The sequence below is a fragment of the Sciurus carolinensis genome, chromosome 2 (genome assembly GCF_902686445.1).
Source record: "Sciurus carolinensis chromosome 2, mSciCar1.2, whole genome shotgun sequence".
Lineage (NCBI taxonomy): Eukaryota > Metazoa > Chordata > Mammalia > Rodentia > Sciuridae > Sciurus > Sciurus carolinensis.
The window spans coordinates 198,201,299-198,228,717 of NC_062214.1; the positions used below are offsets into that span (position 1 = coordinate 198,201,299).

The 27,419-nt window shown below is 53.1% G+C and overlaps 2 protein-coding genes across 5 annotated transcripts in view; one reads left to right on the forward strand and one right to left on the reverse strand.

Annotated features, from left to right (window-relative positions):
- Positions 1 to 120: 120 nt before the first annotated feature.
- Positions 121 to 26,901, forward strand: Zfyve21 (zinc finger FYVE-type containing 21). 4 transcript variants are annotated; one of them, XM_047540620.1, is made up of 8 exons: positions 121 to 321; positions 10,173 to 10,223; positions 10,664 to 10,832; positions 11,472 to 11,547; positions 11,634 to 11,725; positions 12,186 to 12,233; positions 14,165 to 14,307; positions 22,049 to 26,901. In XM_047540620.1, exons 1-8 carry the CDS (start codon positions 184 to 186, stop codon positions 22,109 to 22,111), a joined length of 780 nt encoding a protein of 259 aa, XP_047396576.1. In that variant the 5' UTR covers positions 121 to 183; the 3' UTR covers positions 22,112 to 26,901. The 4 variants fall into 4 exon arrangements, with proteins under 4 accessions (XP_047396576.1, XP_047396577.1, XP_047396578.1 ...); XM_047540621.1 differs by lacking the exon at positions 22,049 to 26,901 and adding an exon at positions 14,448 to 15,037; XM_047540622.1 differs by lacking the exon at positions 12,186 to 12,233 and having other exon boundaries at positions 22,049 to 26,616.
- The window catches only part of Ppp1r13b (protein phosphatase 1 regulatory subunit 13B), an 87,831-nt gene continuing 75,536 nt past the window's right edge, over positions 15,125 to 27,419 (reverse strand). The window contains 9 exon segments of the mRNA XM_047540619.1: positions 15,125 to 16,261; positions 17,010 to 17,209; positions 19,103 to 19,269; positions 20,084 to 20,217; positions 20,290 to 20,427; positions 21,069 to 21,103; positions 21,106 to 21,837; positions 22,966 to 23,467; positions 23,791 to 23,960. Coding sequence (XP_047396575.1) covers positions 16,220 to 16,261; positions 17,010 to 17,209; positions 19,103 to 19,269; positions 20,084 to 20,217; positions 20,290 to 20,427; positions 21,069 to 21,103; positions 21,106 to 21,837; positions 22,966 to 23,467; positions 23,791 to 23,960 — 2,120 coding nt within the window. The 3' untranslated portion in view covers positions 15,125 to 16,219.

Here is a 27,419-nt window from a genome sequence, read left to right on the forward strand (position 1 = left end):
TGGGGCCCTTGCGCGGATTGGAGAGAATTGCTAGGGGGAGTCTCCGACTCCGATTGGCCCGTGCTCTGGTCCCGGCTTGGCGATTGGGCGCCGAAGCTGTCAGCCACGCGCGGGCGGGGCGGTGCTGCCCAGCTGGGTGCGGTGCGGGGCGCAAGCCGGGGCGCTAGGGGCCGAGGTGGCGACATGTCCTCCGGGGTGGCCGCCCGCCGCGACGCCAAAAAGCTGGTGCGCTCCCCCAGCGGCTTGCGCATGGTGCCCGAGCACCGCGCCTTCGGAAGCCCGTTCGGCCTGGAGGAACCGCAGTGGGTCCCAGACAAGGAGGTGCGTCCCCGCTTGGCCCGGTCCTGGCTCCTCGGAACCGCCCGCGCGCGACCCCGCCCGGGCCCTCGCTCCCTCCCGGCCTGGGCCCTGGAGGCGCTTGGCCGCGTCTCTCTTCGGGAGTACCAGCACTCCTGTCCTCCCACTCTCTAAGTCTGCGATTCCGCTGCGGATCCGCTGTTCCCGCACCGCTGCGGGAGCGGGAGGCGCGGTCTAGACGCGCGCCTGCAGCGTGCGCCTCGGCGGGTGGGCCCGGGCGAGGCTGGCCAGCACCTGTCCAGGTGGGAGGAGGAGGGCGCCATGGGCTCTCCTGCCTGGGTGGTGCGGCCCTCTGAGATCTCGGAGTTTGCACTCTTAGAAGTTCTGGAGTCTGCAAAGCCAGGCCACTTCTAAGAAAACGGAGGCGCTTCAGGCATTCCTTATAATTTCTTATTTCAGAGTAAATCAAAAATGTCTAAAAGATACCAAAGTACTGGTGACTTTTGGAAATGCTCTCCCATTGGGCGACTCTGCCACAGACAGCAGAGGAGTGAAATCAGGTGTTAGTGCAGTCACCTGGCGGGCCCCTTGCGAAGCGACCTGTGCGCCCAGAAGCTGGGGAAGGCGGCCACAGGCTGCCCTGCGCCACCTTCCAGCTCTGAAGTTAGACCAGAGCCCTGAAGAAGATGGCGCAGATCAGCACTCAGTTCCCAGAGGCCCAGAGAGGGTGCCACTCCTGGGCGTGTTGGGTGGGGTCAAACCCCTGACTTTCCGTGCTGGTCCCTGCGTACCTGGGGTTCCTGCCCTTTTCTTTCTGCACTTTACCCTTGGCCCTTGTCCAACTCACAGCACCTTCCTGCCTCCACCTGGCCGCCTGACTAGTGCTGATTAAGCACAAACAGGGAGTGCCTGCAGATCCTGAAGAGTGTGTGCAGAAGGGAGTCAGGTGGCAAGTTTGTTATGTGCGTTTTAGCACAATAAAAGAATTGGGGGAAAAGATGATTTTTAAAAGTAATGTTACAACTCTTGTGTGGATAGAAGTGAACATGTGCTTTGGGTTCATTAATTCACTCAGTGAGAAACCCGAGCAGGCCTTATGACCTGTTCAAGCAGAGACTGGGAGCACAGACTGACAGATGGAATGGGGAAGAGCAGGGGCCAGAACTTGGCTGCGGGTGGGGAAGTGCTCCCCTTAGCGTGGCTAGGCCAGCAAGTCTAGACTGGAGCTTCTCACCCATCTCATTGCCCCTCGAGGAGCCCTTTTAGATCATTTTTCCCCTGACTGTCCCCCAGTGAAATATTTGTACTTCATCTTAGCCAAAAAGCTAAGGAGCAATCCCTGATGAAATCTTTGAATAAAAGTTTTTAAGCCTACAAGTGAGGCTATATGTATTTGTGGTGTGCCCTATACAATCTTTTTTTAAAAATATTTTGTTTTAGTTGTGGGTGGACACAATACCTTTATTTTTATGTGGTGCTGAGGATTGAACCCAAAGCACATGTTCACGCATGCTAGGTGAGCGCCCCGCGACTGAGCCCCAGCCCCAGCCGACCCTATACAATCTTAATAGTGCTCACATCCATGTGGACCTTGTGGATAGTGTGAGAACATGTGGTCTGGACAAGGTTTTCCAGTTGTGAAATCACTGGAATCCTTTTGGAATCACCTGTGATAACTGTTTCACTTCTTACTCTAAGTAAGGTGGCTTTCTTTGCAGTTGGCCTCTTATAAAGGTGCTGGGTGGTGAGGTGGGACCAGGGCTCTGCCCAGGCTGTCTTGGGAATTCTTGGCATGGCTGACAAGCTGGGTTGAAATGCTCTTGGTGTGGTGTCCCTCATATCAAGTTTGGTTCCCCCGCCCAGAGGGAAGACGGGGTGTCCCAGGACCACCCTCACACTAGGGCATCTGAAGTATGATTAACCAATCTGAGTAGCCCAAGAAGGCCCAAGAATCTGAGGGAGCTAAAGCTCTGACTTTTATTTTTTTATTTTTAATTTTTTTGCGGTACTGGATAAAGCTCTGACTTTTAGAAAGTGAATTTTGAGGGCTGGGGTATAGCTCAGTGATCGAGCCCCGCCTATCGTGCATGAGGCCCTGGTTTCTGGCCCTAGCACTGAAATAAAAAATAGCTTTTGAATTTTTATATATATATATAAAATTTTACATATATACATATGAAATAAATATATATATGTATTTATTTGTAAATGGACACACCATTATTTTTTATTTAAGTTGTTGATGGACCTTTTATTTTATTCATATGTGGTGCTGAGAATTGAACCCAATGCTTCACATATGCCAGGCAAGCACTTACCACTGAGCCACAAACCCAGCCCACCATTTTGTATTTATTTATTTTTATGTGGTGCTGAGGATTGAACCCAGTGTCTTACATGTGCTAGGCAAGCGCTCCGCCACTGAGCCACAACCCCAGCCCTATCTTTTGAATTTTATTGGATTATGGCCTAGAATCTAGAACCTGCCAAAGTTTTCTGGAGGAGCCTTGAAAAGGGGCAGGTTGGACTGGTTGGGATAGTCCCCAGGTCACTTCCTGTACTGGTTGCTGACCCTTGGCAGAACAGGATGCACCCAGCTTGCTTTGAAGGCCACGTGCAATGCTTGACTGTGCTGGGAGGTGACCCAAGCACAGAGGTATCCGACTGTGGAGAACTGGCTACTTGCGTGGCTTGCGATGAGTGGACAGTGCAGTAGGTCGTGCAGCAGGGTCACTCTTGCCGCTCCTGAGACGGCGCCTGTGAGCACAGCTCTGTTCTCACTGGCCCTTTCCAGAGCTGGGTCAGTCTGAGTCTAGCCCAGCCCACAACTGCTGAGTTCATGCCAGGTTATCTCTTCTGCCCACGAGGGTTGTGGCTCAAAGATGCTGCAGGACGTTTGGGGAGTGTGTGCCTGTGCCTCCAGGGGCGCCAAGTGTTTGGAAGGAGGTGCTTTAGGAGCTGGAGGGTGGGTTGGGGCCGGGTTGCTGGGCATGCCACCGTAGGGACTTGGATTTTATCCGTGAAACTCATCCTGCTTTTCCTTCCCATCTGTGGCACTGCCTACAACTGTGGCTGTCATTTTGACACACGGATACTGTAGATGCAGAACCATTGGGAATCCAGTGTGTCATACAGGTACTGGGCTCAGGAGGAGGGGTTTTATTTAGTAGGACAGCTGCCCCAGAGGGACTGATGAACACATAGTGGGGCAGCTAGACTGGAGTTCTGCAGGTGTCTCACAGGTCAGGCTGGAAAGGGGTACTCTCTTGTGGGAGGAGTGGCTGCAGATGGAAGAGGTGGCAGCTCCCACGGTAGATCAAAGGCCAGCTGGGCCAGGGCTTCGGAAAGAGCAGCTTCTCTGCAGTACAGTCCTGTGTCTGGGCCTTTGCTCCACTTGGTCAGTAGCGACCAAGTTGAGCCAGTGCTTTGTGGGGCAGAGGGATTTGGAGGGCCTGCCAAGCATGGCCTGGTGCAGGAGGCCAGGGCACTTGTGACCATCGCTAGGTTGTACGGGGAAGGTTAGTGATTTTGAAATTGTTTTCCAGGACCACAGGGTAAGTAAGGTTCACCTTGCGAGGTGCCGAGGCTGCCAGAGCCTCCCAGAGCCTCCCAGAGCCTCCCCAGGTGTTCCGGAACTGGCAGTCCCATGTGAGGATGCTGCCTGGGGCACAGAGCTTCCTGAATCCCTGTGGCTGGCTGAGCTTGGGTCATGTCAGGAGAAACTGGCTGACACTGTGATGGAGGGATCCTGGGTGTCTGTCCCTTTTGGGATGGTTCCCACCTTTCATTGACTGAATTATCTGAGAACCCTGTAAATCGAAAGCCTGAGAGCAACGCAGGAGGTTCTATGCTTGAGGGCCCCGGATGTCTGCCCCTTGGGCATCGTCCTCTCTCACACCCTCACCCCAAGGAAGACAGCTTCACATCTTCTGTCTGTCACATTCATGTCCTCATCACTCATGGCCTCTCTATGGATTCTCCTTCCAACTGGTTTCTAATATCTGGTAGGTTCCCGAGTAAAGCAAGGCGTTAGCTGAGGTCTTTGGTAGAAGCTGTGCTCTTGCCCTGAAAAGTGGCCTCTAGCTAATGGCACATGGAAACGTGCATGTGAAACCCTCGTCAATGACTGAAGTTTGAAGAAGCCCCGCTGGCAGCGTTTTCACAGTGCCCCGAGGACAGTGGGGAAGGGTGGCTGCCCTTCTCTCCAGCCTCACCGGGAGGGACCCATGCAGCCTGAAACCTCATTCTTTCTACCGGAACTTTGCTTGCACGTCCACATAAGCCCTCCAAACTCGTTTCAGATGGCGTCCACCTTTTGGTTTCCCACCTGCTGTCAGGTAGCCTCTGCGGGCTAGTCCTGAAGAGCTGCCCTGTGAGCTTGCCTCTGGGGACCGCCCCTCACTGCAGGAGGGTGTGGCCCCAGGCGCCTCTGGCTGGCAGCAAGGCGGAGTCTTCACTTGGCACCTTGATCCAGGTCTGGGTTTGCCCTCGGCCCCTTGAGTGGCATCTTTTGTGCTCAAGGCCGACTTGCTTTCCAGCAGGACGCTTAGTGTAAATACTGCCCAGGTGGCAGAGTCAGCATTGGTGACTGGACCAGGAAGGAGTCAGCAAGTGCCCTCTGGGGCCTGGCAGCAGGGAAGTGGGTTCTGGGGTGGGGACTTTACTGGGAGCACCTGGTGCCACCTGCCCTACCTCCTCCTTTCTCTTTCATCTGGTGACCACCCAAGTTACCCTCTGGGCAGCTCCACAGCTCATACTGCCCAGCCTCTGCTGGACTGGTAAAGAAGGTGACAGTGAATTCCCTGCTCTCCCTCTGCCGCTCCCTGTGGAGCAAGTCCTGCCACCTGTCCTGGTGGGCAGTCTGTCCTGGGCAGGTTGTCTGTAAAGTCCTGGCCAGAGGATCAAGCAGCAGATGGGTCTCATTAGGTCACCAGCCAAGTTGACTCTGCCTCTCTCTTCCTCCGGGACTCCCATTGTCCCCGAGCACTTGTCACCACCTGTACCTGGTACCAGTGGCCTTCACAGGCTGCCAGCCCTGCCTTGCCAGTGTCTGCTTACTGGGACATGTGACTGTGGGGCCGACAGGCTGGTGTTGCAGCACCCTTTGCTACACGTGGTGGAGGCAGGTTTCTGGGCCTCGCTGTGTCCTCTTGGCCTCCTGAAGTAGTTGCATTGCCCCCAGCAAAGCCTGCGAGCCCAGCAGCTGGCAGCCTCTGACTTGTCACCCTTTTTCCCTTCTGGAGAGGTTTGTTATCTGGGGTTGCTATTTGGCAAGATTTCATTATTAGTGTTATCGTTGTTAATATTTCGTCTGGGGCTGGGGTTGTGGCTGTGTTAGAGCACTTGCCTAGCAGGTGTGAGGGACTGGGTTCCATCCTTTGTACCATATTAAAAATTAAAAAAAAAAGTTATTAAAAAAATATGTTGTCTGGGTGCTGAGTACTGGGGATTAAACCCAGGGCCAAGCACTCTAACACTGAGCTACAACCCCAGCCCTTTCTATTTTTTATTTTGAGGCAAGGTTTCCCCAAGTTGCCCAGGCTGGCCTTGACCTTGATATCCTCCTGCCTCAGCCTCTGGAGTCACTGGTGGGCATGTGCTGCTGCACCCAGCTTTTGGCAGGAATTTTGCTCTCAGATTCACCTGTTATTTATTTCCTTGTTCTCTTTTCATATTATAATGCTGTTGTTTGAAATTGAAAATCTGAAATTTTTCTTTTAACTAGTGAAATCAACTTGTTTAAAAATCTGTCCATTGTTTTGGCTGGATACAGTGGCACATGGCTGTGATCCCAGTGACTTAGGAGGCTGAGGTAGGAGGATTTCAAGTTCAAGGCCAGTCTCAGCAACTTAGCAACACTGTCTCAAAAAAAATTTTTTTTAAAGGACTGGGAATGATTGTCTAGCTTGTTCAAGGCCCTGAATTCAATCCCTAGTACCAAAAACAAAACAACAACAACAACAAAAAAACACAACTGTTAATTTTCTCAATAAGTTCATCATTATTTAGAGTAATAAAAGCCTTGTGGATCATTTATATTTTTAAGGGAGCAGATTTATACCCTAGACGTGGTCTCCAATGACAAGTCTCAAGACGTGCTGTGGCGCTGGGGGCCGCCAGGGACTGTAACGGCTGCTCGCTCTCAAAGAGCCATGGCTCTCTGGTTGAACTCTAGTCACACCACTGTGAGGCCTCCTCCAGGGGATGCTAGTGGTTTCTGTGATTGGCGGATGATTGGGGTTGAGGAGAAAGACAGTGCACAGCCACGAAGACTATGTCCAGCACGCAGAGCATTCCAGAACCTACAGGCACTTGAGGGTGAAGGCAGCCCAGGGCAGAGATGCTGACTGGCTTCTGGAGGCTGTGGAGGGCCAGGCCTGGTCTCCCAAGTCCAGACACCAGTGTAGGGGAGAGGAAACAAGCATTTGTCATGGAGGCTCAGGGTTAGAAGCCGTGTGCAGTGCGGGCAGTGCCACATGGAGCGTGGCGGAGTGGAGGTGTGCTGCCCTGTCCTTACAGAACAGTGACGCCCTACAGGACTCCTGGCTGTCCAAGTGAAGGCACATTTGCAGCTGTGGGTCTCAGAGGATTCCTTCCTGAGGCACAGCAGAGTCCAAGCACCGCTGGCCTCTGGGCTGGACCAGTACTACGGCCAGCTCTGGGCATCTGAGGGGAACTTCAGGGCTGCCCATTTGCATGCATAGCTTTTGTAGAGCATCTGTTCACCAGCCTGGTGCTGGGACACCATCTGTGGGGTCCATGGATGGAGGAAGCCCCTGCCTCTGGGGAGCTTGCAGGCTCATGGAGTCAAGACAGGGCAGCAGGTGATGGTGGTTCTGTGTCCTTGACAGCTGCTTCACACCAGTGTCTTCCAGGTCTGCATGTGAAGAGGCTGAGGCTGAGAGGGGCGTGCAGAGCAGGGGCAGCGTTACAAGCCTGCAAGTTGGGGCAGCAGAGGGGACAGTGAAGAGCCTCCGGGACTTGTGGGGGCATTTGGTGTGTGAGTTAGTGTGCTTCTGGCTGAACAGAGTAGATGGCTGGTGACAACTGGGGCAGATACCAATGACAGGTGCTACTCCTTATGGCCCCTGCCCAGACCTGCTGTCCTGTTACAGAAGGTGCCCAGTGGCCACAGTGACCCCTATTCCTCATCTGGTCTGTTGCCAGGGCAGATAGGCCAAGCCACATTTGTCAGTCCTGTGTTTCAGCCTTAGGCCGCGGCTGTCAGAGTTGGAGGTTTGTGTCCCACGACACTGAGTGCTGGGGCTGGCAGTGTAGCACTGCCCTCTGTCCTTGGTGACAAGACCTGGAACCACTCGTGTTAGATAAGGAGTCTGAGCTCTTTTTTGGCTCTATTCTAATGTGGCCATTTCCATCCTGTCTCCTTTTTGAGCTCCTCAAGCCATTTCCATGGAGGAATCTTGGCTTACATCTTGAATGTAGATGATTCTTGATAAATATTCAACTGAGTCCTTAGTCACCAAAAGCAAAGAGGCCTCCATCTCTCCCTAAGGAGAGACCCACTGCTGAGTTACTGGCTCATTTGTGCACTCATGTCCAGGTTGCCCCTGGCTGCTCAGGCCATGTCCTGACCTGGGGTCTCTGGCAAGTTGTACCTGTCACACCAAGGGGCTACCTGGGCACTAGCCTTCTGGCACTTTTGTTTGGTCCTCACAGAGGCCGTGGGCTCCCCAGGGCTGCAGGACATAGGGGAAAGCAAGCCTGGCTCATGACACTGAGAATCTCTATTTTCATGGAGATTTCCTTTGTTTGGTTAGAGGGTGCGTGATGGAACTCCTTCCCAGCCAGGATCCTAGTGTGTGCCACCTGGGTGTCAGTGATGGAACAGCTCTGTATCGCTCAACCAACAGTGTCCCCTACCAACAGGAGGCCATTCCAGGGCAGAACCTTCCCAGTTGGGGGTGAACCAGTTTGCATACACCACCCTGTGGTCACCAGGGGTTTGTGCCAGGAAACCTACCTAAGTTCGACTGTGTCCTGGTTGTGTTCTGAATGGAACAGAAAGCCAGGAGCTCTGGTCTCCAGAAGTAGGCTGAGGGGTGCCCGTGCTTGAGTGGGAAGCTCACAGGCAGTGTTCTCACCTAGGCGGTGACAGTGAGGACTTGGGCTATGACTTATTTCAAGATCTTTGCTGCCTGCAAGGGGACCCTGGGGACTTGGCTAGTGTTCCAGTTGAGGCTACACACAGTGCAACATGACCTTGGGCTTGCAGGCTCTCCCTCAAGGGCTGGGAGCCCAGTGCTGGCAGGGGTCCAGCAGCAGGGATTGGACAGGCCTCAGTCCACAGGGACCTGCGCAGAGGGCTGCCACCACCACCCATGAGTGACTGCAGGGAATGGCTGGGGGCACTTGATCATTGTGCTGGGCACTGTAGTGAGCATTTCGAACTTGCTTTCTAAGTGGATCAAGTTCAGTTCTAACTGTTGCAGACCACGCGGTCTGAAGCGAGCTTGGGTGCAGGTTCCCATGGTTGTAGCCTCTCAGCCTCCCTTCCTGCAGCGCTTCCTCGGTGTCAGGTCATCTCTGTCCCAGGCCTCCCCTGGGTACCCGAGTCCCATCTGCCCCAGCTGGGGTCATGTGCTGTGTGTGCAAGGCTACCCGGGGCATGGGATTCTTTTAGATAATTCAGAAAGAAGGTGATGATCTAGCCCTGCTGGGAGTGAGCAGACACCCACGGCCAGGAGCCACAGTGCCTTCCTTGCTCTGCTGTTCTGGGATTGCGAAGAGAATGTTCCTCCTCAGGGTCATAATGACGCTATGCCCAGCCACAGAACCTGAGGCCCCAGAATACTGGGAGACGTTCTTGTTCCCTGGATTTCACTGGCACCAGGCCACCTGGAGAAAACATTTTTCTGCTCTGGGCATTGCTATGAACCGGCTCCTCTGAACTGGGACTACTTAATTTGATTCTGAGGTTCTGCCTTGAAGAAACTGAAAGTGTGGGCCAAACTTAGCACAGACAGTGCCCTGGCTTGCTGCTATGGGAGGGAGTGCAGCAGAGGAGGCAAGCACTGCAAGGGGCTTGATCCGGCCCTGTTCACCATGTGGCCTGGCCCTGTTTGCTGACCACTTGGCAGGTCCCCATCAATCCCCAGGTCTGCCCATGCCCAGTCATTCTTGTCTGTCTGCATGCAAATGCTGTCTGCGTAGAAATTTCACTGCCAGAAGGGGCAGCCTCTAGAGCCCGAGGCTGTGGGTCTCAACAGTCCCCTCCTTGTGCCTGTTTGAGGAAACAGCTTTAGGGCATCTCCAGGCCAGGTACCCGTCCATATTGGACCCCCCTGTCCCAGATATTCCTTAACAGGTCTGGCCTGCACCCAGAGTCAACTCTGTCTCAGCTGTCTGGACTTTTATCATATGGAGGGCCCCTTAGCAGATTTCCTGGACTTTCTTCATTTGTAAAGCAGAGTGATAACATGTCCTTTCTTGGTCCAGGTCAACTCCTGCTATGAAATGTCATGGTCACTTTCTATGACGCCAGCCTTTGGCTGTAATAGCACTAGGGCTAGACAGAAGCCCCTAGGATGACCCAAGCACTGTGATACAGATGCAGCAAGTCCTGCCTGGGGACCTGCAGGACCTGCAGGACTCTGCCCCGGCACGCAGGCCTTGGCATCACTTGCCTCACCTCAGGCCTGGGCGAGGCCCACCGAGCCTGCCTAGCTTCTGAGCCGGGCAGTAAGTTCGTGTGTGCTGTCCTGCCACTCACTGCACAGGACTGCCCTGCTGCCAGCTGTCTCCAGATGCAGGTGGGAGACTGGCTTTCCGCTGGTCTCAGTGCCTCCTGGTCCTGCCTCAGCAGATTAGCCAAGTGGCAGGGCCGGGCTTTAATACCCTGTCGCATTCTCTCCTAGTGTCCAAGATGTATGCAATGTGATGCCAAATTTGACTTTATCACCAGAAAGGTGAGTTGAGGCCATCAGGTGGGTGGTGGTAGGAGCACTGACCTGGGTAGGCCCCAGTGGGACAGTGAGCCCCTTTTCGGGAGGGAATGGATAGTGTAGGGTCCTTTGGGTTCAAGTGATGCCCTGTTCTGGTGGGTCCTGAAGAGAGTCACATGCTGCTCCTGCACTGGTGGGGCTCCTGCGGCCACAAGCCACACAGGCTGCCCTTCGGTGCACCCATTCCTGCCTGGGCAGCAAGATTTGAAAGGCCAAAAAAAAAAAAAAAAAAGTTAAAAGTGGCCCTTTTGATTATTTTTTAAAAAGACCCAAGCTAGGCAGAGGCCAGCCATGTGAGGAAGACCCTCCTTGGGCTCACGAGGAGGTGGCACACGGCCCCAGGTACAAGGTGGGCTCAGGACACCCATGTTCTGGCCCTGCTCACGGACCCTCTGCCCTGCTAGCACCACTGCCGCCGCTGCGGGAAGTGCTTCTGTGATAGGTGCTGCGGCCAGAAGGTGCCACTCCGGCGCATGTGCTTCGTGGACCCCGTGCGGCAGTGCGCCGAGTGCGCCCTGGTGTCCCACCGCGAGGCAGAGTTCTACGACCGGCAGCTCAAGGTGCTCCTGAGCGGTAAGCACGGTGCGGCGCCCCCTCGCTCCAGTGCACATCGGCCCTCCCATTTGTCTCCGATCCATTTAGAAGCAGTCCTAGACCTTCTCTTTTGAGGTAGAGATGTCTACAGTGCTGGTTCTGGCTTCTCTGGGCATAGCCTTCAGGTGGCAGGGGACCCTGGTTCCGCAGCAGCTTCCTCAGGTGCTGTCATCAGTGGTCACGTCTTTGGGACTATGGCCCTCAGAGAAGCAGTCAAGAGCCCAGCACCTTATCAGGTGCAGCCCCGGCTCTGAGGCTGTCCTGGGATGGGGTGGGTGACTCCCGGGGGCTGGGTCTGCCTTGGAGCCTCTGGGGAACAAGCAGCCCTCTTGGCCACAGATCTGCTGCTCCTTCGGTCTGGGCCTTGTGTCCTTTCCTTGCAGGACGTAAAAACATTCCTAGGAGCTTCATAAGCAGCAAAGCCCAATTCCTTTTGCCTTACTTCTGAGACCCCTCGCTCACTGCTGCCTCTTTGCTCAATAGAGGGACCCTCGCACAGAGCTGTACTCTGCTTCCTGCTTGTTGCACTGTGGGAGGCGAGGACTCCATGCCTCAGCCTGGGGAGGGCAGCTGGAAAAACAGCACATGACATTTGCTCATTTGGTTTTGTCTCCCAAGGAGCCACCTTCTCTGTAACTTTTGGAAACTCAGAAAAATCTGAAACCATGGTTTGTCGTCTTTCCAACAACCAGAGGTAAGTGTTAGAGCCCCACTTGGAGCTGGTGGTACTGTCCCGGGCTGCGGGCCTGTCACATAGTTGGAACTCTTCTGTTTGCGTAGATGCTTGATTCTGGATGGGGACCACCACTGTGAAATTGAGATTGCGCACATCTCCACTGTGCAGGTCCTCACAGAAGGCTTTGCTCCTGGAGGTATGTGCCTGGTGGCCTTCCCGGGCAGGAGGGTATGGTCACATGAGGGAAACCGGAGGCACAAGCATTTGGGCCTGAGAGGCCTACCTTCCTCTTCCTTGAGGCTTGTATTCAGTCAGTGGATTTAGAACTTGCCAGGTCAGTGGGGACGTAAAACTGTAAGATAAAGGAGGACTCTCGGCCTGAATGTCATGATGGTCTACTGCTATGCAGATCACTGCACTCCTGCTGGACAGTGCTCCTAGTGCTGTAGCCAGTGGAGTGGCAGCTGGCAGGAAAGCAGCACTTGCCTGCTGCCACTGCCTTGTCCCCTGAGGCAGCTGACCTGCACGCTTCCCTGTTCCAAACCTGAAGATGGTGCTGAAGAATCCACCTGATCTAACCCTCTTGCTCTCCGTTTTCTGAGTGGCTCTTGACTGTTCTTCTCTCCACTGCCTGCCTACCTTCTTGACGTAGAAAGACACTCACACTTACACCAGCGTCCTGGGGAGCCAGCCCACCTCCGAAGGTCAGCCTCGTCCTCTGCCAGCCGCTCCCTCCAGCATGCTGTGGGCCCTGTTCCTCCTCTGGCCACTTTGCTTCTGTCTGGGGTTCATGCCAAGGTTCCTTGTGAAATTCACTTCTGATTTATGATAAACATGGGTCCAATACATGAGTCTATAAAGCATAAATGCAAACATCCCAACAGAAGAAAATATATTTGCTTAGTTTTTCTGTCTCAGGGAAGAAGCATTAGCAGATAGTTGCTGGCTTTCTGTCAGTGTCTGCCAGCCCTGAGCAACTGAGGCCAGGGCTGTGGGTAGCCATGGAGTCCAGAGGCACTGGGCCTGTGGAGAGGCTGGCAGCCTTCTCTGCCACTGCCCCTTGTGGCTTGGCTAGCTGTGTCCACTGTGACTTCCTGGCTCCCAGCACCTCTGTCTCAGCCTCCTGAAGCAGGCAGTGAGTGGCTCAGGCCAATGTTGTGCTGTTTCCTGAATGTAGGGACATGCATGGGGCACCAGGATGGCTGAAGACACTCTGGTGCCAAGGGTAGTATCTGAGAAGCTAGGGTCAGCCCCTGGGTCCCCAAATGCCTGTCTCCACCTATGGAACCCAAGGCTTAGGAATACAACTCACCACAGCCACTCCCAAGGTCAAGGGGAAGGTAGCCAGGACAGGGATGGCCTCTGGCAGGTCCTGCAAGTGTACGCAGACCGTCCTCAGCTGTTCTGCTAGGCAGGCCCTAGGACTACTGGCACCACATGCCCTCAGAGGCTTGGGGAGTAGTGGCCCCATACTGCCCAGCATTTTCTTAGGTCCCTTAGAGGCCCATAACCCTGTCTTCCTGTGGAGGGTGGGGGTAGGGACAGTGTGAACCACTCCCTGAGCTGAAGCAGACTGAGGAGCTGCCTACCATCCTGGGCCATTACAGCAGGGCTGACACTTGTGCTTTTGAGAAATGTCAATGACAAAAACCATCATAGACAACAGGGGGCCAGGGCCGTGTTCCAGTATTTACCAAAGCAGGCAGTGGGCAGAGCCAAGGTCTGCCTGCCGCAGAGCCTGAGCAGGTAGCTCAGCCCAAGGTCTTCAGCAGGGACCCTGGGCTTGTGAAAGAGCTGCTCAGGGTGCAGCTCTGCAGTAGACACAGTCCTCTTATGGTGGTCAGGCCTCTTCAGTCAGTGCACTCACCCTGCTGACCAGTGGAAATCCTCCAAGGTGGGTCATCGTGAACGTCACCATGTGGAAGGCTGTAGGTGAAGTCCATGTGCTACAGAGGGGCCCTGTAAGCTGTGGGCCTTTCCTCCAGTGCTTTGTTCTTTGAGCAGGTGCTGGAGTCAAGACACAGTGTCTGGGCAGCTAGTCACAGCCCAGAAAGGTGGGGACTGGGTCCCTGCAGGCCAACTTCCAAACCAGGGCTTGATGGGATCCTGTCAGGTCTGGGGGAACAGCATGTGACAGGATGGTCTGGCATCTTTCTGGCATCAACAGTCTGCTCAGCCTTGGCCCTGGTCTCTGTAGAGGATGGCCATGGTCTCTGACCTCTAGGTATAAGACCAGCCATGAAGTGACTGTCCATTTGGCCTGTCTGATGACCGGTGCTCTTAAGGTGGCTTCAGCACTTCTGCAGCCCTGGCTGTGGACAGGTATTATCTGGGAGTTCTCTGGAGGCAGGAACAGGGGCTCCATGGAACTCAGGAGGTGCAGCATTTTCTGGATTTTCCAAGAACAGTGTTCTTGGTGATGTGGTTCCACTAGTTTGTCCCTGGAGGGCACCAGGCCAGGTGACATGTCACCTTTCCCACCCACTGTTGAACTCATGTTCTCCACAGAGGCGGGAGCTCATGTCACTGTGTGGTCCCAACAAGGCTGCTTCCTGAGTAGCCCAAGGTGGGGCAGTGCTGGCCACCATTGCATCAGGGCCCCTCTGGGCCTCCTCACCTCGTCCCCCTCTTCCAGGAGGTAATGCTCGGGCCACAGGTATGTTCCTGCAGTACACAGTGCCAGGGACAGAGGGCGAGGCCCAGCTGAAGCTGACCGCAGGGGAGGACGCGAATGCCAGCAGGAGGCAGGCCACAGCGTGGCTGGCAGCCATGCATAAGGTACCGTGGGTGTGGGTGGGTGAGTGGGCTTAGAGGAGAGCCCGCCTTTCCCAGAGGAAGACCTGCCAAAGCAGTGCCTCTGGAAGGCACAGGGCTGGGCTCAGTGCAGCCAGGCACGTTTATTTTTGGTCACCCTGCAGGCCGCCAAGCTCCTCTATGAATCTCGGGACCAGTGACAGAAAGCTGCACGTGGAGTACATCTGGTCACCAGGGCTAAGCTGCCTGCCCCTGCCCAGGCACTACAGGGCCTCACCCTGCTTGTGCTGAGAAATGCAACCTGAGTATTTGGAGCAGCAAGGCGTACACTTACCTAGTGCCGCACGCACACGGCTCATTAAATGCTTCACACAGCTGCGCGCCAGTCGTGAGGCTGAGCTATCTTTAGCAGAGCCTTATGATGTTCCCAGGCTCACCAGAAGTCTGAGGCCCACCAGTCCTCATTGCATTAGTTCTCCCACAGAAGCTAGTGGGGGGTGGTAACTCAGGCCTCTGGTTTGCACTGGGGCCTGCACTCTTCCGTAGCCAGTTTACGACGTTGCCTTAGCCTGTGTATAGACTCTCTGTTGACCTTGTCACTAATTTGGGGCAACGGACAACCCTTTGATACTTTACAAAGCAGACAGCATCAGCTTTGTGTTTTCTACTTCTCACTCACTGTTTCATCTTATTAAAATGACGGTACAGCACTCTGTATATAACGCATATGATTAAAACTTATTTTGGAAGTACAGAGCAGGCTCTGGTCTTACTGTATCCATCTAACCTGAGTGCGAGTGGCCTGGCTTAGTCCTGCCACCAGAACACAAGACACAGCAGGTGTGAGACAGCAATTTATTGTGCACATTTACACAGCGTCAGCAGTGTCAGGGATGGCAGAGCTGCTCTACAGTGGTGTCCCTCAGTGCCACACCCTGCGCAGTCAGCCGTCAACTGCAACACTGCCTCTGTGGGTCCATACACATATTTACACACGGATCATACACAAGATGCACATGGAAAATAAAGCCCAAGGGCCTGTGTGTTAATGAGGAAGAGAACATTTCCAACACAGTTCTGATAGTTTCGAATGGTCTAGTTGAAAAATAATCTTGGTGTATAAAAAGCCTGTCCACACAATCCAGGCTCCAGTGTAGTGTCTGCCTCGTATGGAGCCAGGGACCAGGGCTAGACTGCTACCTTCCAGCTGACCCATGTGGCTACTGCTCCTCAGCCCTCCAGCTGCTTTGTCTGAACTGGTCCCTGCCCTGCCTCCTCCACACAGACCTTGATCCATCCTGGCCCAGAGTGGAGTCTGACTCGGAACAAAAACAGATTCAAGCTGTGCAGCCAGAGGCTGTAGCAATCCGGATCAAGCTGGACATCCGATCATCTGTGCAGGGGGACCCCTGGGGGATATCCACAGGGGCAACCTCGGGACAGTTTCCACACAATGGCTCCTTTGGTAGTAAAAGGAAGAACTGTGGGGCGATGAGGAAGGGTGGTGGGCTCTAGGGCTCTTGGAGGTGGGCTGCAGTGGGGCACCTGGCAGCAGCTTGGCTTCATGATGGGGGTATAAGAGGCAGCCTCAGGGCCAGGCCAGGCCAGGCCAGAGTTTTATCTTCACTGGCAACCAAGAGGGGTCCTAATAATTACAGGGCTTCTTATTGGCAATAGGGGTGGGAATTCTGAAAGCTGGGTATTTATTTGGATTTACAGTAATTGGCAAAATTCAGTCCTCTTGGAGGCAAAAGTACCTCTCCCAGCTGTGGCAGACTGGAGAAGGCCTCACCTGGGAAGTGCAGGAATTCACATTGTGGGCGCTGTCTGCTAAAGTGAGCACCATGAGGCCGTCTTAGCATCAGCTTTCCTGGGACAGCTGATCCTCTCCAGCAGCTCCTGGGAGCCAGCAAGACTGTGGTGCTCCAGGGGGAAGCTAGGCAAGTGTTCGCTGCCGAGGCTTGATCCGTGGATACAGCTGGGAAGCAATGGACACATTTGGGGTGAGCAGGAACTGGTCTCCAGGGCCTTTCACACCTGCCTCTGCACGCCACCCAGAAGGCTTGTCCTCCCAGGTCTGAACACAGTTGTCCCCTCTCTGAGACTCTTCCCAAACTACCATTTCAAAGAGTTCCACCTCAGAGTAACCTGTCCCTATCTTTCTGGCAGCACATCATACCACCCTAAACGGTGTCACTATCTGCTAAGCCCTTGAGGGCATAAGCTCCCTCAAGGCAGGTGTCTTGCAGTGGATGAGGAGCATCTGATAGTCCTGTCACGGCATACAGGAGAAGCCAGCAGGGTGTCCCTCTGCCAAAGGACTGGTGCCACCCACCATGAAGGAGATAGAGCTGGCAACCTGCAGAGTCTGGCCTCCCCTGCCTGTCCAGATGGGGAAGGTCTAGGTGGGTGGCCCAGCTACTTGCCAAAGTACGTCGTGAGCAGCACACGCTGGCTAGCAGCCAGCCAGTGCTCCTGGTCTCCATGTGGGGTGGGTGCAGGCCAGTTGCCTCCAGGGGCTCTGCCTGAATCCCAGTGCTCCAACTCTGCAAAGCAGGGGCTTGCCCATGTGCAGAGCAGTCTGCTAAGGCTTGAAGAAAGGTGGCCTCCTGCCCTGGTCCCCAACAGAACCAGACCCCATGCCATGAGGTGGATCCTGTGACAGGCACAAGTACACAAAGCCAGCTGACTTTTTAACATAACTTCATAGTGCGCCAAGTGCTTACCCCCAGCAGGTTTTTGGGCACGTAGCCCTCCCGGTCCCCAAGCCGAGCCCACCACCAGTCAGTCTCGCTGTCATCCTTGCGCCTCAGGACTGTGATGGCATCACCTTCGTGGAAGGACAGCTCGTCGCTGTTCTGGGCCTCGTAGTCCCACAGGGCGTACACCGCACCTTTATTCATCACCCCCAGCTTCTCCTGCACCCCTGGGACCAGAGAGCCACAGTGAGGCCTTGCCGAGGGCAGCCCAGAGAAAGCAGCCCACCAAGGAACAAGGCGGACACTGCTGCTCAAGGTGGCTCCCAGTGGGCTGCAGGCCAGTGAGGTTAGAGACCAGGGCCACTCCACCCTACACTCTTCTAAGGTCCAGCTGCTGCCCCTTGGTTTACTGCACACAACCTCCTCTCCATCCCTGCAAGACAGTTAACCTGTCCCTCTGTATCCAGGAGGGTGGTTCCAGAACCCCTGCAGACACCAAAATCCTCAGGTGCTCAAGTCCTTCTTGACAAAATGGCAGTGGTGTTCACATAAAACCTACACACATCCTTCCATGAACATCATCTCTAGATTACTTGTAATACCTGAGGCCAGGTAAGCAGGTTGAGAGAGTAACAAGAAAAACAGTCTATATATTCAGCACAGATGCCACTTTTTTTCAAATAGTCTTTCCTTTTTCTTTTTTTTTTTGTACTGGGAATTGAACCCAGAAGCACTTTGTCACTGAATTATATCCCCAGTCCTTTTTATTTATTTTTTAAAATTTTGAGACAGGTCCTTGCTAAGTTTCTGAGGTTGGCCTCAAACTTGGAATTCTCCTATCTGTCTCCTGAATTGCTGGGATTATAGGTGTGCATCACTGTGCCTGGTTTTTCTATTACTATAATTATTATTATTATTTTGGTACTGGGAATTGAACTCAGGAGCCACATCCACTGAGGATTGACCACTGCGCCACATCCCCAGCCCTATTTTGTATTTTTTTTTTCCTCTTAATTTAGAGACAGTGTCTCACTGAATTTTTGCTTAGTGCCTCGCCATTGCTGAGGTTAGCTTTGAACTTGCGATCCTCCTGACTCAGCCTCCCAGCTACTGGGATACAGGCATGCACCACCATGTCTGGCTTCAACTATTTTGATCCATGGTAGGTTGAATCCAGATGTGGAACTCATGGATAGGAAGGATCAACTATTTCTACTGAAATCCTGGTTCCAGAAGTAAAGGTGTGTTGTTCTAAAGGGCATTTTTAAAGATGAAACTTAAAACTCATACCTAAAACAAATTTTCAGAAGTTGGCAGCTAAGCTCCTGACCCTGTGCTGTGCTGCAGAGCAAATGCATGGCCAAGCACTAGAAGGAGTGCCCTGAGAAAGGGCCTTCTGTGGACACTGTGCTTCCAGAGGCCAGCATGGTCACACCGGGAGCTGTCCTCCCTCAGTAGGTGGGCCGTGACTGCAGTCTCAGCCAGATTCACCTGGGGTTCTTGTGTCTGCTGAGTCCCACCACAAAGCAGGAACCTGTCACCTGGCTCTTTGACACTATCCCAGGACCCACCACAGAGCTGAACACGGGTGAAATGAATGCCTGTGACTCCTACCCTTGGAATAGAGAAGACATCTTGGCTCTGGGGCAACCTAACCCTGGCTACAGCAGCTTGATTAGGGGTAGAGCTGCATCTATCAAATGGTTCAGGGGACAAGTGGCCAACCCCAGGCCAGCGCAGGGATGGAGAGGCCCTACTCACTGCAAGTGCTGGTGCACCCTAGCAGCCAGTGAACAGATGAACAGCCACCATCCATACACCCAACTCCTGTGCCCCATAGGGAACCTCCGTGCAAAGCACAGTGAGGTCATTTTTACTTTTTAGCAATGGCACAGACTCCTCCTACCAATGTGGATAGCCCAACGTGTTTGCAGGAGTGAACCAGCAGTGTGCCCGCCTTTCAAATGAGGACTTCCCGGCTGCTGCGGAGAGTGGGAGGGCTCAAGCACACTGGACTCTGGGCCCTCTCTGGCCACTGGGAGTTACCACCGCAGCACCACTGCATACAGGGCTGCCTTGCCCAGGGGAAGACGCCAAGGTGCAGCAGACACTCCACATACCATAGAGGAACTGGGAGCACTGTATGTAGCCTTCTTCCATCTCCTCACACTTGTCTGCGGCTGTCTCAATGTCACTGATGGTTGAAGCAAAGATGGCAGCACCGCTCTCGACCAGCTGCTTGCAGAGGTGTACACTGTTGCAAGAGGCTGCACAGTGCAGTGGTGTCCTGGAACCAGAGGGGTGAGGGTGTAGGTCTGGTGCTATCCAGGGCCACCTGGCTCCTGCGTAATGCAACCCTTGAAGGATCCTCACAAAGGTGCCATGCCTTCATGCTGGGCAAGTTTGTGTGTGTTTTTAAAGGTCTGACCTCCACTGATGGATCGTGGGCCACATAGCAATTTTTGAAAAGGGGGTGGGCAGAGAGCAGTTTAAGGAACAACTTATAAATAGGTGCTCACGGCACAGAAATGTCAATGTACTTTACCATTCTGAAGTGGACATTTACAAATGGCTAAGATGGCAACTCTTATGGGTAGTTTATAATAATTTTTTTTTTTTTTTTTTTTTTTTTAAAGACAAACAGCACAGTGAGAACTGGGTTCAAAATACCCCCAGTGAGACCATGGGCCCTGCACAGCAGCAGAGTCCTTATTCTGAAGGCAAATGGAGATAAGAACACACACACCTAAACCCTCTAACAAAGGGGGCTTTCTGGAGTTACTTTTCACATATTCATAATATGTGAATTTGTATTTCATATAAAATATCTGAAAAAGGGAAGAGTGACTAATTAGGAGAAAGTTTAGACTGTTGTTAAGGCATCCGAAGAATAAACACACAGCTACGTTTCTAATAAAATTTTTAAAAAAGCTAGAAAGATACAAAACAAAATGCTGACAAACAGCTATCTTTTGGGGAATGAACTGATGGGTATTCTTGCTGTTCTTCTCCATACTTCCCCATTTTCTAGAACGTGTATATTTTCCTTTTGTAAGATGGGAGAAAGTGAGTCCCAACCTCACACCCCCAGGGGCCCTCACCATCCATCACTGTCAGCAGCGTTCACATTGACACCAAAGTCCAGCAGGAACTTCACGATGTGATGGTGGCCAGCACAGACTGCGTTGTGCAGCGGGGTGATCCCTTCATCATTGGGCTTGCTGGGGTCCTCCACCTAGGACAAGGACGTGGGACACTTCAGAGTTAGTCCCCCATTCCCCACAGCACCCAAGGGGGTGTGGCTCACCTCGTAGATTATCCTCTGCACCAGATCAAACTCTCCTTCCAAAGAAGCATCTAGAAGCAGTGCCAGGGGGTTGAAGCGTACTCTCAGCCCATGGCCTGTCCGCTCGGAGTTGGGTTTCTTCAGGTTGGTTCGCTTGCTCTGTGGGAAGGAAGCACGTTTTCAATGTCCAGGTGACCTACAAAGCAAGGGCCAGTCCAAGACCTACACCTGTGGGAAGGAGGAGCAGGAACTAAACCCTAAGGTAGTGGCTCTCCAAGAGCAGCCCAGGGGCCACCTGAGGAGGGCACTGGTATGGGCTTGAGCTCCTGGCTATGCTCACAGAGGGCAATGGCTGGTTTGGGTTGCTAGCCCACTTCCTGTTAGAAGACCCCATGAAAGGGAACATGGTCTATGACAGCCAGCTGCTAGGCAGATGAAGGCCCAAGGGAGCTGGCAGGTTGTCCCTATGGACACAAAACATAGCCAACAGCTGTAGCACTGAGAGATCCCAGGTGAGAGGACCTGCTGTATCTTGAGAGGATGCCCAACCTCTCTCTGCTCCATCAACACTGACTCACCCCAGGGGTCTCTGTCCAGAAGGTTCTTCCTTCCCTTTGCCCATTTCCCAGGTTCCAATGGCAACACCCAGGGGCACTGTGCATCCCTCCTTTGTGCCCCTTGGTCTTTCCATCCCCTGATAGCCCTCTCCCCAGCCTAACTGTGGGCAGCAGGGACATGCCCAACTCCTCACAAGGAGAATGCTGAGAGGAGCCCTGCTTTGGTCTCACAAGGACACCCACCACCGAGGCAGCTGGCGGGTGGATGGCAGGGGAGGAGGTGCCGGAGGGACATGTTCTTCGCCTGGAGATGGGGCCTCAACCACAGGGCTCGGGATCTGTTCTGTGGAGGGGACAGTGGCCACATTGTTGTTGTTATCCTCTGCAGGCTCAGCAGTTTGGTGGGTGGTTTGGGGACGGATGAGTTCCTCGGGTTCAGGGGAAGGTAACTCATTGTCGTTGGCATCTGAGGATGGGGCAGGCTCCTCAGGCAGTGGGGCTGTGGGCTGGGCAGAGGTGGGCTCATCCAGGTTGCCATTGGTGTTGGTGTTTCCATTGTCCACATCGGCCAAGGTGCCCACAAAGTCCTGTGAGGGGCTGGGCTGGTAGAAAGGGGTGCCCTCCATGCCACCAGCCAGGGTGTTGAAGCGCTGGTACAGCAGCTTTTGGATGTTGGGTCCGCTGGGGCCCTCTGGCTCCGTGATGGAGCTGCGCTTCTTCAGGGGCCGGGGTGCATTGGCCAGCTTCCTCCGCAGGGCCTCCAGGTCCGCGTCACTCTGGTAGCGCAGCGGTGAGTGCACAATGGGTGTGAGCTTGGTGGGGCTGAGAGGCCGTGGCAGGCTCTCCACCGTACTGCCTTCTCCAGGCGCAGCCGGGCCCTCTTGCTCTGGCTCTTTCTCAGCACATTCTGAAGATGGCTGAGGCTGTGCCGTGCCTATGCCCATTGACCCATGAAGAAACGGTAAGGGTGATGGAGATGTTGACCCCGATGGTAGGACAGGCTTGCCATACACTGGAAGAGACACAGAGAATAGGGCTCAATTTCAACTTGCTGCTGGGTCTTGGGCCCAGTTCCTGAGCACCGATTCCATGAGAGATGGGCTCCTCCTCTGGCTCCTGTGTAGTGGTTTTTATATTGGAGTTTCTAGAATTGGGTTTTTTCAAAGGAAGAAAAGGCTGTTGACCTGACTTGCTGCCCTCAACAAGCCTGCTTTGTTTTCCAGCCAAGGGAAAGTATGAAGCTGCTGCGCTCATCTCTGAACCTTAGACAAACTCGGACAACATGAGGACACTTGCCTCCAGGGAGCAGGAAGGTGGGACCTGGCAGCCCAGGAGCTTCCCCCGGGGTCAGAATACGGCCCACAGGTAACACTGCACACCCAGCAACCCATGAACCATGAGTTCTGGACACTGCAGTCAATGCCTGAGAATGCCTGAGGCAGCCCAACCCGGAACTGCCCCACAGGATCCTCCTGGAAGGGTCAGAGTCACCGTCAGCTCTGGGTGTATGGAACTGATCTACACTCGCTCATCTGCCTTCCAAGAAGGGCCTCAACTCACCCTTTCCAGAGCTTTTCTCCCCCATGGGCTGGGGACCCTCCTAAGGAGCAACACCCTTCTCAACTCACCCACTCCCAGGTCACAGCCAGGAAGCCCAGAGGACCAGTGGTCAAGTCTCACCCTTGGCCCCTACTCACCAGATAGCTTCTGGCACAAGCTACCATGAAGCAGGAAGAAAAATGAAATTCCTAGAATCTCATCCTTCCAGGAGCTGGATTTCTATGTGGTATGAGAAGGCGGTCAGACAGGCAGTCAGAGAGCTACAAAGTGCCCGCTGTGTTTCATCTTGTCCTTTCATTTCACCTGATGCCCACGGACATACTTATGTAAGAAATGTAAGAACTATGCTTCAACCTAAACAGCAAGTGGCTCCAACATAAGGATGTGGATCCGTACTTTTTTTTTTGAAGTTGTACATGGAAAGAATGCCTTTATTTTTGTTTTAATGTGGTACTGAGGATGGAACCCAGAGACTCACACGTGCTGGGCAAGCTCTCTGACCCTGAGCTCTGACCCTAGCCCTGAACTTCCTTAGAGTATAATTTCCTAGGCCCCAGAGGAGAGGATAAATTCACCATACCTGCTTTAACTGACTTGTTTAAGGTGCCGTGCACTGCTGGTTGGTAATTCTTAGGTGGTGTGGCTTGCTGGAGGTACATGGAGTATATGGAACTTGAATTCACCGTCTGGGGTCCTTTCCTGGGAGACTGTGGCCTTGATCCTTTATCAGCCAGAAAGGGCCTAATGGCTACCGTCAGTGGGAGTTCAGGTTTGCCATCTCCAGCTGGAAAGGCAGGTGGCCCTGATGGCGGGTACGTGGGACTTGGAGGCACAGAAATCCTCTGCTGGATCTGCTGTGAGGAGCCTGGCTGGGGGGCACTGGCTGCAGGGGGCAGCGGGGCAGGCTTCGGCCGGCTGGGTGGGCCTGTACTGGGTCTGGGTGAGCTGCCTTCTTTCCTCCTCTCCAGGGAGCTTGCTGACCCTGGGCCCAGGGGTGCAGGACTTGGGTATGTCCCATAGCTTGGAGGCAGTGGCTTGCCTGCACCAGGGATGGGAGGTGGCCCTTTACCAATATCCACGCCCTAAATTTAGGTGTTAAGAAGAGAAACAAGTTACTCTTTGGAAAGTTAAGCACATTTAAACCCATACTTGCAAAAGAATACATGGTAGAATTTGTAATCCTTCAAATCAGTTGTGACCAGGACACAGGGCACACTGTTGGGCTCATCATTTGCAAAACTTAGGCAAAAGTCCTATGCATGTGTGTTCTGCACAGGCCCTGAAGGTGTAGTAACCCTAGAATCCTGGGGGTGATGTGGATTGATTTGCTTCACGCCCCTGAGTTTGAATTTAAGGGGCTGGTCCTTAAACTCATGATACTCTGTGGTAAGGACAGGTGGCCTACCAGCTTATCTGTGGCTCCCAGTGCAGACAAGGGTAGCGGCTGACTTGAGATCGCACCCTGCTTTAGAGCCCCCTCCACGCCTGGGTCCTTCCAATCCACATTGGCCATCTGCGCCGGCTTCATCGAAGAGCCAGAATTCTGCTTTAATGTTGGCCAGCTTCCATCATTAGCTTGAAAAGAACACAGAATTCTAAGTGAAATTTTTCTTGAAATCAGTTGCACCAATCTAAAAGCACACTTTGCCAGAATACAAATATCACTGGGACTTCACATTCTGAGGGAGCTCCATGAACCAAGAGGACAACCACCATCTGGCACATGGAGCTATCGACCTGCACAAACCCCCACAGGTCTGTGCATGAGCCCAGGGTAGCCTCTATGGGAAACTCCTGGCTAGTGTGGCCAACAAGGCCAGAGACTCAAAGACCATGCTAAGGCTGGTGCAGGACAGGTTACACCCACTGAAGTACAGGTCAAATTCACTACACCCACAGCACAGAATTAAGCAAGCAATAGAATTTAAGAAATTTTTTTTTTTTTTCTTTTGGTACCAGGGATTGAACTCAGAGGCCCTTGGCCACTGAGCCACATCCCCAGCCCTATTTTGTATTTTATTTAGAGACAGAGTCTCACTGAGCTGCTTAGTGCCTCTCCATTGCTGAGGCTGGCTTTGAACTCGCAATCCTCCTGCCTCAGCCTCCTGAGCAGCTTGGGATTACAGGTGTGTGCCACCATGCCCGGCTGCACTTAGCTTTGAAAACTGTTTATAAATACAATTTTGTACAGCAATAAAAAAGATCCTTTGTTTTTTAAATCCTTAAGATTTATCTTTTGATTTCCTAACAGGTTTGACCTGTACTACTTGCACGATTAATCAAATTTCTCCTTCAGTGAGGAAGTCCTTTCTGCTAAGATAATTAGCAATCACAAGAGGCCAGCATAAGTTCCCACTGATCTGCTGCAGTGATTAGAGAGCAGTCATCATCCCCAGGTTTCCAGGAAAGCCACTGAAAAGATTCATGTTTTTACAGAGCATTTTCCAAACTGAAAAAGGGTGCAGAGGGGCTCCCTGGTCATGTAGGGTCACACACCATGATCCATGTGTCACAGCATCTGTGGATCAGTTGTGTACCCTGCGTGGATGGGCACCTACTTTGCTTCAACAAGCAAGGTGCAGAGCTGCTTAGACGTGGCAACTGCTCCAGCCACCAATAGTTTGGGATGGACAGAAATCAGCATAGACAGAAGGGGTAACTAAGCAGCACAGGGTAGTCATTTGTCTTCACACCAAAATTTGAGGTAAAACATGAAGAGTAAAGAGCTTCTCAAATGTGCTCTGGTACAGCCTGAGTGCAGCAAGCCACACATAGGCTGCTCCAGAGCCAGCCTGACCTGCAGCAGTGCTGCTGCATGGCCTGCTGCGCTCACTGCTGTGGGGCTTGATTCCTACAGAGCTGAGGACGCCACCCAAGTCACCAGGCCCCGGCCAGTGTCTCAACCAGCGCAAGCTGTCAGCCTCCTGCAGGCCACACGTGCGTGTACCTCCATCCCCTTAGAGTTCTCTGACTCTGAGGACATGTGGGCCCTGAGGGGAGCGCTCTGTGCTGATAGGGAAAAGCAGAGCCCACCTGAGCCCCAAAGAGACAAGCAGGAGGAGCAGGTGCCAGTCCAGGACCTGGATTTCTATCCTCTCGGGGCACATGGCTGTTCAGTGGCTTCTGAAAGCCCTCAGCAATGGACATTTTTATGAAATCAGCCATGGAGGACTAAGAAGTCACCTTCTTTTCTCAGGGAACAGCTGGAGGCACACAAGGCAGGACACTGCTTCTCATACCGTAATACTTTCCATTATGATGGGAGATTCTTGCACTGAACATAAACTGAAACTTCATCATGAACTCAGAAAATCAGATGAACTTTTTTTTTTTTTTGGTGGTGCTGGGGATTGAACCCAGAGCCTTGTGATGCAAGAGGCAAGCACTCTACCAACTGAGTCACATCCCCAGCCCCTCAGATGAACTTTTGAAAAAGAAGCAAACAAACAAAAACTACCCCAAACCAAAACTGTTGTGTGGCAGAGCCTGTAACTTGGTGTGATTGGGCACGTGGACCAACTCGACACCAGCTGGGGAGAGACTTCCACATCCAGATGATGAACAGCCCTTTGTCAGTTTGGAAAAACAAATGGTTGCTGATTCGGTCTGTGTGAAAGGAGACTGAAAGCATCCCACTAAGCCCATTAGCCACATACGGTTTATGAGTGGGCTTGCAGAATGCCGCAATGAGCTGCAGTCAAGCCTGATGTCCAGGTCTGACACTGTCCACGTGCTGGTCACTCTGGATCTACTGTGGCCATCTGTGTGACACAGAACCAGGATAGCCGACAGCGAGGGTTAGTGTCCCCATCGTGGGGACCTCATGCCCTGACTCCATGTCTGAGATTCTGCCCCCAGCGTGGGTATACACAGGTTCCTGTGTCCAGTTGCTCTACACCACGGTGGAAGGACTGAGGCCAGGCTCTGCAAGGCCGTCTTCTTCCAGCAAGCTGCTAAGGCAGCACAGCACAGAGAGGAGAGTGGGTACAGGAGCCGCCTTCAGCTGGAAGGAGCTGGCTGTGCTCATTACCTGTACTGACGCAGACAACCACTCCTCCCACAGAAAGGGTGGCTCAAACCATAACAGAAGCTCATCAGAGAACACCACCAAGACCAGGGCCATGAAGAGATCTGAGCAGCGGCTGTGGTCTCCAAGGACTTGCAGTTCAGATGGAGCCCTGAGCCTCTCAGTGGGAGCAGCAGATGTACCGCTGTACTTACTAGGTACCAGGTCAGAGCAAGTGTCACAAACAAAAGACCAGCACACATCAGTCACCAATCCTGAAAACAGGACAGAACAGAGGAAGAGCAGCTGCACTGTTTTCATAAATGAAGGGATGTCCCAGTGTGTCGGGACATGACCTCCTGACACTGTGTTACAGGAAAACAAGTCAACCCCAGTCATGAAGAAGGTCCTATGGAAAGGAGCCCCAACTTTTTTCTTTTTTTCTAGTACTGGGGACTGAGCCCTGAGTGCTCTACCACTGAGTTACATCTCCAGTCACCCTCTTTTTTGCTACTGGGGATTGAACCCAGGGGCACTTGATAGTGAGCCATATACCCAGCCCTTATTTTATGTTTTAAAGACAGGGTCTTACTAAGTTGCTTAGGACAGCTTTGAAATTGTGATCCTCCTGCCTCAGCCTCCCAAGTGCTGAGATTATAGGCATGTGTCACTGTGTCCAACTCATCTCCAGCCCTTTATATTTTTAATTTTCAGACAAGGCTTCAAAGTTGCTGACACTGGTCCTAAACCTGCAATCTTCCTACTTTACCCTCCGAGTCATCAGAATTATTGGTGTGCGCCACCATGCTCTGCTAGAAGCTCCGACTTTTTAATGTGGTGGGTTTAAAAAACAGACTATCATGAGCCTGGCCCGGGAGCCTACTCACACAGCACTACTGTGCCAAGATGACAATAATGGTTTGTGGAGTTTTTGATTGAGAGGACCTAGCTGAGCAGGGAAAGTAAAGATGAGCTAAAGGCACTCTGTCCACAGGGCAGTGGCCTCTACCTGGTCTCGGCTGTGCTTG